The 11533-nt window shown below is 35.5% G+C and overlaps 1 protein-coding gene across 2 annotated transcripts; it reads right to left on the bottom strand.

The window, feature by feature from the left end:
- Positions 1 to 97: 97 nt before the first annotated feature.
- Positions 98 to 11238, bottom strand: Smndc1 (survival motor neuron domain containing 1). 2 transcript variants are annotated; one of them, XM_076834883.1, is made up of 7 exons: positions 9854 to 9936; positions 8675 to 8764; positions 6923 to 7106; positions 4738 to 4880; positions 3971 to 4132; positions 1929 to 2082; positions 98 to 1115 (listed from the first exon to the last, which is right to left on the bottom strand). In XM_076834883.1, exons 3-7 carry the CDS (start codon positions 6923 to 6925, stop codon positions 978 to 980), a joined length of 600 nt encoding a protein of 199 aa, XP_076690998.1. In that variant the 5' UTR covers positions 6926 to 7106; positions 8675 to 8764; positions 9854 to 9936; the 3' UTR covers positions 98 to 977. The 2 variants fall into 2 exon arrangements, with proteins under 2 accessions (XP_076690998.1, XP_076690999.1); XM_076834884.1 differs by lacking the exons at positions 6923 to 7106; positions 8675 to 8764 and adding an exon at positions 11038 to 11238 and having other exon boundaries at positions 9854 to 9973.
- Between the last annotated feature and the right edge of the window lie 295 nt (positions 11239 to 11533).

The following is an 11533-nucleotide window of genomic DNA, read 5'->3' on the forward strand; positions in this document are numbered from 1 at the left end:
TGTCACACCAACAAATGCTGGCAACTTGATCTAGTTAATAAAAATTAAAAACTCAGCTACATGAACATAATATACAGGGAAATTATGGTCAGATTAATGCACAAGAAATACAAGAAATTTTAATGATGAAACATTCAGTACTCTTGTTCATTAATTTAGCCTTGGTTTTTTACAAAAATAGTATCTACACTGTATACAGGGCTATACATCAGCTTTTTGTTTTCCCATATAAACATTACACATCCAAAAATGGTACCACTAACCATATGTGAAAAACTGACAAAGGAAAAATCAAACATACAAAACCACAAAACATCAAACAAAAAACACCTTAGAAAGGTAGCTCATCTTAACATGGTTTCTTACATAAAACTAACTCAGTGAATAAAAGTAAAATTTAGATCAATTTTGAAGAGATGGCGTACAGGCTTAGAAAACAAGTTACTGAAGGAAAAAAACCTCAAACAAACTTTACCATTTACAAATTAACCCATATTTTGACTTGTCTGGTTAAGAGCTCAGTTTTAAAGTTGAAGACAAAGGGGGAAAAACCCAAAAAGATCTCCTTAGCAAGTTGGTGTTTTGTCTTGATGTTCCAAATGAATTGCTAGAATATGTGTCAAGTTCAAAGTGTTTGAAAATTAAAATTATGACTTACAAAAAGTTTACACCATCAAGTGGGGGGCCTGATATTAGGAAGATCAACAATTCATTTTAAGTGCTGATTTAAGCAGCATCTATCTAGAAAAGTTGCCTTATTCAACAAACTCTGAGGGAACTGTGCTAGTATAAATGAAAAGTTAAATGAATAGCAGTTATCAAATGCAATTTCTTCAAGTTTCATTCTATTGAAGTCAAACAATGACAACAATGGTATCTTCCTTACTCATCTAACAAATAATTTACCTTTAGAAAAATATAAGGATAAAAAGGTAAATGTAAAGCCCTGCAGAGATGAAATCCAACAGTTTTTCTGATTATTGAGGCATCAAATGCCTGACATTGTATTTAGAGGTATCTTGATACTGTGTCATAGGTTTATCAGCAATTCCACAAGTTCCTACTCCAACTTTGCCAGTAACACTCTCAGGTGAAGCAAAAATACTCCTCTTTACCTAAGGGAAAGAACAGAAACCATTTCTGATTAGTTTTGGGAAAAAAGGAAATTTTAAACTTTAAACAGAAGCCATTTATTCTAACTTATAACATGTGGAAATTATCACTACACACTACAAACACTCATAACACTTGGGCATTTTCCTGTCTCCAGATTATAGTTTGCAGTCTCAAATCCAACCCTAATTTACAATATGAGTCTTCAGGTCTAGCATAACTACAACTCTGACTATATTGAAGTTTACAGCAGTGTCTATTGGAGATCTAAATTATGAAATCCCTTGCCCTTTGTTAAGTCATAAAATGAACATCTTTATGAAAAGGAAGTACTATTTTCCAGAAATCATGTCTACCAATGGAGATGACTAAACAAAAAACAAAGATGTGTACAATAGCCAGGTTATCCTGACTGTGAACTTCCATGGATGTTATGATTATCTTTTACCTAACACTCAGAAAGTTAACCAACGGAACTTAAAAGCTTTTTTAAATAAGATCTAACAGCAATGCACATAAAGACATGTTTATAAAGCAGAGTTCAGCACACTGTCCCTAAGTGGTATGTAAAGCAGCAAATAATTTTTCAAATTTGTCATTACTAACATAAACTCTCATGAATAATGTTTTTATTGTACAGACAGTGGCTAATAAGAGACATTTTTCAAAAAGCAAAATTGAGGAATGGCAATGATTTTGATTATAACTGATTTATCATAGTTTCAAAAATCTATGTACATCGTTTTTCATTTTAAACATTTTAGTGACAATTGCATTTTTCAGATTTGCAAAGTGTGATGAATAGATTTACCAACCTGGCCTTTTTTGTTTTTAGAATAGGCTCTGTTGTTGAATTGTTGCCATTTCACCTTCTGGTCCTCTCTTTCCTGTTCAAGTTCTTTTATTCTCTGTGCTTTTTTCAAAGCTTTCTTCTTTTTGTATTCACGCTGCTGGGCAATCATTTCCTTTCTGTGTGATAAAAACAGCTAAATGTCAACTATTAAGATTTAAAAGATGACCTCCTTGTGAACCTTAGAGAGACACACACACAACACACACACAAATCCAATAAACTTACACATACTTCTCTCAATGAATAAAAGCACTGAATCATTAAAATCAATGCCAATCACCTGGCACTAGTATATAAATTGTTTTTTTTTTTTTAAAGTATCCTTAAAAGCTTTCATATGTAATCTCTCACAAATATAAATCAAATATTTCAGCTAAGCCTTTTAAAAAAGTATTTTTTACTGGTGCAATATCATTATATATAATAGTGGTATTTATTATGCTATATTCATACATGCACTTAACTATATATTTGACCTTTTTTGGGGGGTACTGGGGATTAATCCAGGGGATGTTTAACCATTGAGCCCCATTCCAAGCCCCTTTTTATTTTTTGAAACAGGGTCTTGCTAAGTTGGTAAGGCTGGCCTCAAACTTGCCTCCTACCTTAGCTTCCAACTTGCCAGGAATATAAGCGTGTACCACAAGCCTGGCACTTTTTATTTCACTTTTATATAGCTTCTATCAGTTGTATTTTAGAAACATGTTAAATTTCAAATAATTAGCTGCCTAAAAACCAATTCCCAAATAGACATAGAAGTATAATGCAGAGCATCTGAAAAAGTGGATGAATGGACTGAATATAGATAAAACTATTTCACCTAGAAGAATGCAGCAGCACAAGGGAAATCATAGTTTTTTTAATTGTAGGTGGACACCTTTATTTTTTAAAATTTGTTTCTATGTGGTGCTGAGGATTGAACCCAGTGCCTCATGTGTGCTAGGCTAGTGCTCTACCACTGAGCTACAACCCCACCCTCTCAGCTAACAATTGTTAAAAAAAACAAAGAGCAAAAACACGGTGGGGGGTGGGGTTCAAAAATCCTACACAGGATTCTAAATAGGATTAGAGCTTAAAACTATCAATAATAATTATTATGTAAAAATGTGGATGTGTAACCGATGTGATTCTGCAATCTTTGTAATGTTTTGAATAACCAATAAAAAAAATAAAAAAATAAATAAAAAGCAGCTTCTCTAACAACAACAAAAAAAAAACTATCAATAATATGCACTCAGTTAAAACCAACTAAATGAAGGATGAAGAAAAAAATGAAGGATGAAGAAGAGGCAATAAAATCTAGATCCCCATACTATATAATTGCCACCATGAAGCCAAGTATGGCTTTGTATACAGAAGGCAAAAAACTAAAACCAGAGATTACACAGTTTTACAATCTGATTTTTCTTACTGGGGATGTTTATGTGTTATTTTAACAAGTGACAGAATTTTTCCAAATATACTTATGTTGTAACTTAAAAATTTGAAAACCCCACCTTCTAGTCCCAAGTTTTTACCACAGGTATCTTTCTGTTACCTCTACTTCAATGCAGTTTCTTTAAGAAAACTGCCCTGATAACTGCAGTGCCAGTACTCTATCTTTGTTCCCTTCGTAAGTGTGTTCTATCCCTTCCTAATATCTTCACTTTATTATTAAAGTGCTTCTTTGATTAAGTGTTCTCTTTGGATATAAACTCATTTTACTCAGAGGAAGCCTAAGTTGGTCTTCATTGTGATACAGCCTCAGCTCCTGGCTTATAAAAAATATAGTAGGAAGATGTCCTCAGTACAGTACGGTATCCTCCTAATATGGAATGCCCAAGAGGGAACCAATATGTCTTCACTTAGGCATACACATAACAGACCATGTTGAGCCTGTGTCACTCATCTTTAGAACAATAATAGTATTCTAACTTCCTCACCCCAATTTAGGTACATATAGCTTCCATTTGCAGATTACCTCAAGTACCCAAATGGGGAATATCTAAAATGCCAGTTACTTACTTTGACATGGGTTTATTCCCACTGTCCTCCTTTGCCTTCCTTCCTTCTTCTACAGGCTTCAGGTTCAACAGTGGAGTCACTTCAGCATTGCCATAACCAGCAAAGGTAATTGCAGCGGTGCCATTTTCTTCATCTATCTCCTCGATCTCCGCTTCGTAACACCTGTAAAGATATCATGGCTGTAAGCAGGTGAGTAAAGATTTAGTACTCAGCCTACAAGACTTATACTGCAGAGATTCAATTATTATATGTGATTAAAATGAAACTTCTGAAGTTAAATGGCCCTTTTGACAAAAATAATTCAAGAGTGGTTGGAGTTATGCATCTGGTATTAAAAAAGAAGCCCTAATCAAAATATTGCCAAGAAAGTCTCTTAAACATATATCTATTCAATATGCTTTAGTTCAACTCTCTGAGAAAAAAATAAATTCTTATAGGAGTGATTTCAGTGTATGCACTTCACAGAAATCTGAGGTAATCTACCATTTGCTCAGTTTTCAACTTAAGGAGGAAATAATTTAGATTATTTCGGAAAATAACTACTCATTTTTGTCTCCTCTGGGATGTAAACCATTCTTCTCCCTCAAACTTAATCTAAAGCTAAACCTAAACTTCATTAATGGCAACCACCCGAAAATTGGCTCTGTAAATCACATTGCCTATATGGAAAGATTAAAATAGGGTAGTTCAAACTGAATAAAAAATCTTACCATTGTATTTTATTATTGCATGTTACAGTTAGAGGGTTTTTTTTTTTCTACACTTACTGTCCATCTTCACTCCAGATTGCCATACACTTGTCTCCGACTTTCCATGAATGAGTGGGCTGAGCAGAAGCAAAACTATCTGAACTTGCAAGAGTTTCTGATGGTTGAGTTGACAGGAGGTCTTTGGTTAGTTCTATAACTTCCTAAAAAAGGATGACAAAAATCATAACATTAATTTTATAATTCATATTATCAATTACTTTCTTAGTTTTTGATAATAAATGCTATGTGGTTTGAGAGCTGATATAGTTTATAACACTAAGAAATATTGAGATTTACTCCATGTTGAAACTGAGATAATATTTTACATAAGTAGTGAAGCTGTGATTTAAGCCTAACAGATATCTTCATCTTAATCATAAATACTAATAAAAATAAAATAGACTTGAGCTTATGCCATGCATTACTTCAAAGTGCTTATTAGTAAATAAATCTCTCTAAAGATGAGAAATACAGTATGAGGGATTGAATTAGACTTGAGGTCCCTTTTACTTTTATCATCATGTATACTTCATGCAACTGTTCTGTCTTCTAGGTATTACTTAGCAGTTTTATTACCTGTCTAGTCAATACCCGCCCCATTCCCAAAACACTTGAAGCAGCCTTATTTGTGAACAAAAATATTCCTACTTCCACATATTTCTACTAAAACACTGTAGGCATATGTAAAAGAAACCAGTAGTCTTCCTATTCATTTATTATAAATCTCACATCAACTGACTAATAAGCACACATCAAGTTAATTTAAATATACCTTGATATTTATTAATCACACCAGCACAGCTTAATTTAAAAGAAAAAAAAAAAAAAAGAAAACTAACACAGGCAGGCAATGCCTCTGTGTGGCTAATAATTTTCTAATTCAGGCTCACATTTATTGGTTTCCTTCAAAGGTATGTTAGGGATGGTTCCAAAACATGAAAAATAGTACAAATTCATAGATTCTGCTGTCTACTGAATTTTTACTCTAACGAAAATCCAAGGTCTGTACCATTTTATCTGATTTGTTTTAACATACTGCATACCTATTCCTCCACATTGTTTTATTTAAAATATTCTGTGTGTTTGGGGGAGAAAAACTGGCAAAATTAACTCTCTTAGTTTCTTCTGGCACACTCTTTGAGTTTTTGTAATAGTAATTCTGGTTCAGTAGCCAAGATAGTTAAATATTAGCTCTTTCCTAAAGTTTTAAAAACTTACTGGCTACTTTTGAAAAACTAATATTTGGGTCTAAAAAAAAAAAAAGAGAAAGAAATAGTAAGCCTTTGGAGACAGGCTGATTTTGTGGATTAAAGAACTACAAGAGTCAGACTTAAGTTATAGATTTAGTACAGTAGCACCTCTACGTTTTATTAGCTGCCAATAGTTATTTGAACACTTTTTTTTTCCTTTTGCATAGTCCCTAAAGATAGGACATGACGTTTTTTGGTGGTACTGGAGGTCTTGTGCATACTAGGTAAGTACTCTGCCATTGAGCTATAGCACCAGTCCTCAAATACCTTTCTCCCCACCTACTTGTAGATGGACACAATATCTTTATTTTATTTATTTTTATGTGATGCTGAGAATCAAACCCAGCGCTTCACACATGCCAGGCAAGTGCTCTGCCACTGAACCATAACCCTAGCCTCTTTAATACTTTTTAATTAGACAGTCCTTTGCAAAAAAGCAAAGAAGTTCCACATAAAGTAGTACACAGAAGAGAGTAAATTACCCAGTCTTGTTTTTAGTTAACCCCTTTTAAAGCCAAGGATATAATCCAATAAACCTGACTCAAGAGCCTATAATACTTCTATCATTAAATACTTCCACATCCTCCTATGGATGGTTTAACCATTGAAGCTCAAACACAAATTTTTCATTTGTACATCTCATAGTTAGAACTCTATTATCTTTTCAGACAGAACATTTTCCCACTATACTCATAAGAAAAGATATTTTTAAAGAAAATGGTCCTAAAAAGCTGTGCATGTTCAGAGCTTTGCTCTGAAATGACCCCTTTTCAACAAAAACAAAATCCAGAGCATTTACCCCTAATGTCCTGTAACTGACTTTGCCATGGTTTTATATATATTCCCAATAAACTATGAAGAGCTTTCTAATTTTTTGTTTTCTTCACATGTGCATATGGATGAAAGTATCAGAAAACTATTTTACGTATGAGGGGGTTCTTGAAGGTACATACCATTAATTACTTTTCCTCCCCCAAGTTTTGAAACTGCTCCTTCAATGACAGATGGGCAGCAGTTACAGTAATCGGCAATTCCAGGAAGCATCAGGTGTTGTGATCTACATATCAGCAGGTCAAAGGGGGTGCACTCAAGCACTCTGCTTACTGAAGGAAGGCGTTTCGGGGATGCAGAGAGCCACTGTAATATATGAGACAAGTGACTTGACCCCTGCCTCCTTTAGAACCAGTTTATTCAGCAAAACAGCCTAATAAATTGACTATTTTTGTGATTATCATACACTGCCTGGGGAGCTAATCAGCTGGCTAGCCCGAATTTTAATATACCTATTTTATCTTTTAAGTGAAAAGAAAGGCTGATAGAACTTCAGTAGATTAATTTGCTGCCTGCTGAATAACTACACTATGAAAGACAATAAAAGAGATAAATATGGAAACCTTACTGGAAAAATATGTCACTGAAAAAAGTTCAGAAAGAATGTTTTATCATAAATCAAAGGGCAAATAAATTAAGAAACAGGATATGATTCCATAAGAACACAAGAAATTAAAAACATATGATGATCCAAAAACATGAAAATGATAAAGCCAGAGACTTAATAATCAATCTGAACAAGCTTTTCATTAAAGGTGATAAGCAGTATTGAATACGAATGGCACAAGATACATTGCAGAAAGCAGAAAAGGGAGAAAAAAACATTGCAGAACAGAAGTATAACTATAGTCTCAAAGAAGACAACAACTACTGGGTGGAAACATATATCCACACACCATTCAAAATTTTATCTAAATATTAAAAGATGCTTTCCATCTTTGAGTAGTTTCAGTTCAAAACAGGCCTCTATCTAATAATCAAAATCAAATCTTTTACTCATCGTGAGAATAAAAAAAGTAATTCATCAAGACTGGTTAGTTAAAACATTCTGATTTATCACTATCTGAGGGATTAAAACTTAAACTTCTAAATCTGTGCCATTCCATATGTAGTCATTTAATTGAGTAAAATTAAAAATTCAGCCCCTCAATTACCCTAGCTGTATTTCAAATATTTAATAGCCATACGTGTCCAGTGGCTATGGTACTGAATATCAAACACAGAATATTTCCACTATCACAGAAAGGTCTACTGGACAGTGCTGTTCTTAATAGTTACATAATATTTTTATTGTCTTTTTGTTTTTGAGAAAGGGCCTTTCAATGTTTCCCAGAATGCCCTCGAACTACTGGGCTCAAGTGATTCTCCTGCTTCAGCTTTCTGAGTAGATCAAACTACAGGCCTATAGCACCACCAGGTCAGCATAGAAAAGAGGATATTTTATAGAAAAACAATTCCCAAGTCATTAACCAAACCCTAGATAAGTCTTTTATGTACTCACTACAATACTATAGTGGTTTCTCCCTACAGTATCTACTGCTATAAACTGTGTCATATTAAGACAGTTGTGCCCAGAGCCTAAAAGATAATTTACTCTAGAAATATTAAAAAGACCTGATAATAATCCTGTTTGAAACTCCACTCCCAATTCCCCTTCCACCAGTTCCACATCTTTCCTCCCATTGCCCAGGAAGCAAGGTACAATACAACATTGCACACAATGTTTTCTTTTCTTCAAACAAAAAAGGACTGCTTTTAAGTTGGTAAAGTAGACTGAGCATCTCTTTGAGGCAAGGAGAAAAAAAAAAAAAAAACAATACTTGAAGTCGAAAAGAGGTCAGTTTGCTTTTGTTATATCTGCAATGCATACTCACAGAACACGTGAGTAATTCACTGAATGGACAGGAGCAAACCACCAGGTTAGGTGGCCCTACAATCCACAGGCCTGGCTTCTATGAAGGATTCTGTTTGAAGAAATTATTCCAGATATTTTCTATGTTTTTTAAAACAACATACACTTGCAAGTTTATCCTAAATCTAGAACTGAATTTGAAAATATTCATTCATTTTATGCCTGGATAACCTCTTTCAGAATCTAAAACCTAGACCCCAATTCAGAAAAGTTTCACTCATTTTCAGTTATAAAATCCCTAAAATTTAAGATTTAGTGGGTAACAGGATGATAAAGGGACAGTTTAATTAGACAGGATATAGAACCAGTACAGAGATCATCTAATCAAAACCCCCTGAAAACTTTAAAAAAATCAGGTTCAGAATTTTAAGGAAGTTCTTAAGATGAAAAGTTATAATACTAGTATTTACAAATTACAAATGGTACTTTTCTTAACCTGGTGTCCTGAGAAACAACAAGTATTTACTATCATGCTTTTATGTTTGTCTTGAAACCCACTGCAGGTTTAAAAATGTTATACTTACTGAACTATCCCATAGTAAATTAAGATCTCAACTTGACAAAGGTCAAAACTACACTATAAAACCTAGTCTTAAGTTCAAACACCTAACTAACATTAATACCAAAAACATGTATCTCTTTGGGATATCTTAATGATATGTTTTTAATATAAGGTGTAACCCACTAGCAATGAAATAAAAAGTTATTAAATGTTTCACTCTCAATATTATATCACTAAAACAAATTTTAATCTGATTATATTTTCTTTTTTTTAATCTTAAGTTACTTTTTGAACTCAATTTCTTTGCCAAAACTTGAAAAATAAAAGCAAATTCCTTTGTAAAGTTTCTTCTGTTGAAAGTCTGACACTTTCAAAATCAACTAATTTTTAAGAAATCCTATGAGCCCACAAGATTTACCTAATTAAAAACAATGTTTATTCTTTTTGATGCATATAAATTGAGGAAGTAACCATATTTCTCTACAAGCCTCAGTGCCTACACATATGTGTATACACATAGGAGGGGAACCTGCTCCAAGGGTGTTTTGAGTACCTATGGATTCTAAAAAAATAGATCAATTGAAAGCCACAGAAATTTTTTTCAAGCAATGTCAACTACAGTTGTTCACTCGTACTTACTTGTAAATCTTTCTTCAATTTTAGCAAATCTTCATTTTCTCCATTTCCAGATAATGCAGCTTCTACTTGCTGGAGTTGAGCTTTGTAGCTTGCCAGCTGTTTTGCTAGATCCTCTGACATCTGGGGAAAATAAAGAGGTTAAGACCATGAAAACTAAGTCAAATATCAAAGTACAAAACATATTTCCTTAACCTGCCTGAATCAACCAGTTTTAATCCAAACTACTCCTGCAGCTTATATTTATCACCATTATTTTTACTCTTACTTTAGACTTGAGCTAAATCACAAACTTCAAGGTAACATATTCTGAAGAATACAGAACATGTCAGTTCAATTTCATTTAAAAAGGTTGAAAAAGCATGGGATAAGAAGAAAACTTCTTTATTTTTCTTAACTCTTATTATAGGAAAGCACTGTGACCAGCTCAATAATTAAGGTTATTATCATATCTTTAATGAAAGAATACATCCACGGCGAAATAAAACTGATTCCCTGTTATCTACACAACTCAGTCAACTTAAATATGCAGTTGTCGATTCATTTTCTTAAGTAGCAACACAAATATTCCGCTGGGCTGAGGATGTAGCTCAGCGCTAGAGCATGCACAAGACCCTAGGTTCGATCTCAAAACAAAAACAAAAATACTCTCGCATGTAGGCATTCCCAGAAACGTTGCCATTTGCCAAACGTAGCTCGCACATTCTCCAGCAAACAAGATATGAATGAACCCTTCCTTTTGATGATTTGTAAGCAATCGTATGGGGCTTTCTTAAATTCCCGTCCAGCGAAAGCCTGGAATCTGAAAAGACCCTAAAGGGTTCAAGCAAGCCAGGCAGCTCTTGTGCCAGTCACCCAACACCTTTAAGCCCGCCACAACTTTGTCGATTGTTTCAGGCCTGGAAACCTAAACATCGGCTGTCCGAGGCTTTGCAGAACCGCGCGGGCGTCCCTACCCCACCCGACGGCCGCCCCAGTCTGGCCGTGTTCGCCCTTTCGCAGAGGCCCCAACGCAGGCCGGGGCCGCTCACGACCAACTCTGGGTGGGAGAGGAGCTGGGGCTCCTACCCCACAGCCCACGCCCAGACCTCTCCTGTGAGGCTGGCTCCTCAGTCTCGGGCCTCTGCTCCAACTCTGGGGAGACCAAGGCCCGGCGAGGCCTGACGCTCCCTCACAGGATTTGTTACCTTGTGTGGGGTTGGGGATGGGGCGGCGGGAAGGGGTCGGGGAAATGAGCCCAGTGGCGGCGGTGGCGGCAGAGGCAGTAGCAGTAGGAAAAAATCTTCGCGACGACAACAGGGCAACCAGGTCTCTAAAGGAAGAACTCCGTCGGTGGCGAGGGGGAGGGGAAGGAAAACCGGGCGCTGGAAGGAGGAAAAGACAAGGCAAACGCAGTCTCGCGAGATATGAAAAAAACATCGCGAGATGTCACTCGACTCACATGATTCCGGGCGCCCTCTAGACGGTCAAGCTCGCTAGGGAGGTGAAGTAGGTGGGGCTTAATAGGAAGGAAATGGCGTAACCGGGCTGCGCCGGGCGCAGTGTATAGGGTCTTCATACCTAAGTTCCGGCTTTGAGTGGGTAGTCATTGGATATTCATCGTGAAGCGGGTCAGGCTCTTTCTGACTGCCTTCTTAAGCTAGCTATGATGGAATTTAATGCAGCTTTTATACTAGTGGTTAG

This window comes from Callospermophilus lateralis, chromosome 15 (genome assembly GCF_048772815.1).
Source record: "Callospermophilus lateralis isolate mCalLat2 chromosome 15, mCalLat2.hap1, whole genome shotgun sequence".
Classification (NCBI taxonomy): Eukaryota; Metazoa; Chordata; class Mammalia; order Rodentia; family Sciuridae; genus Callospermophilus; species Callospermophilus lateralis.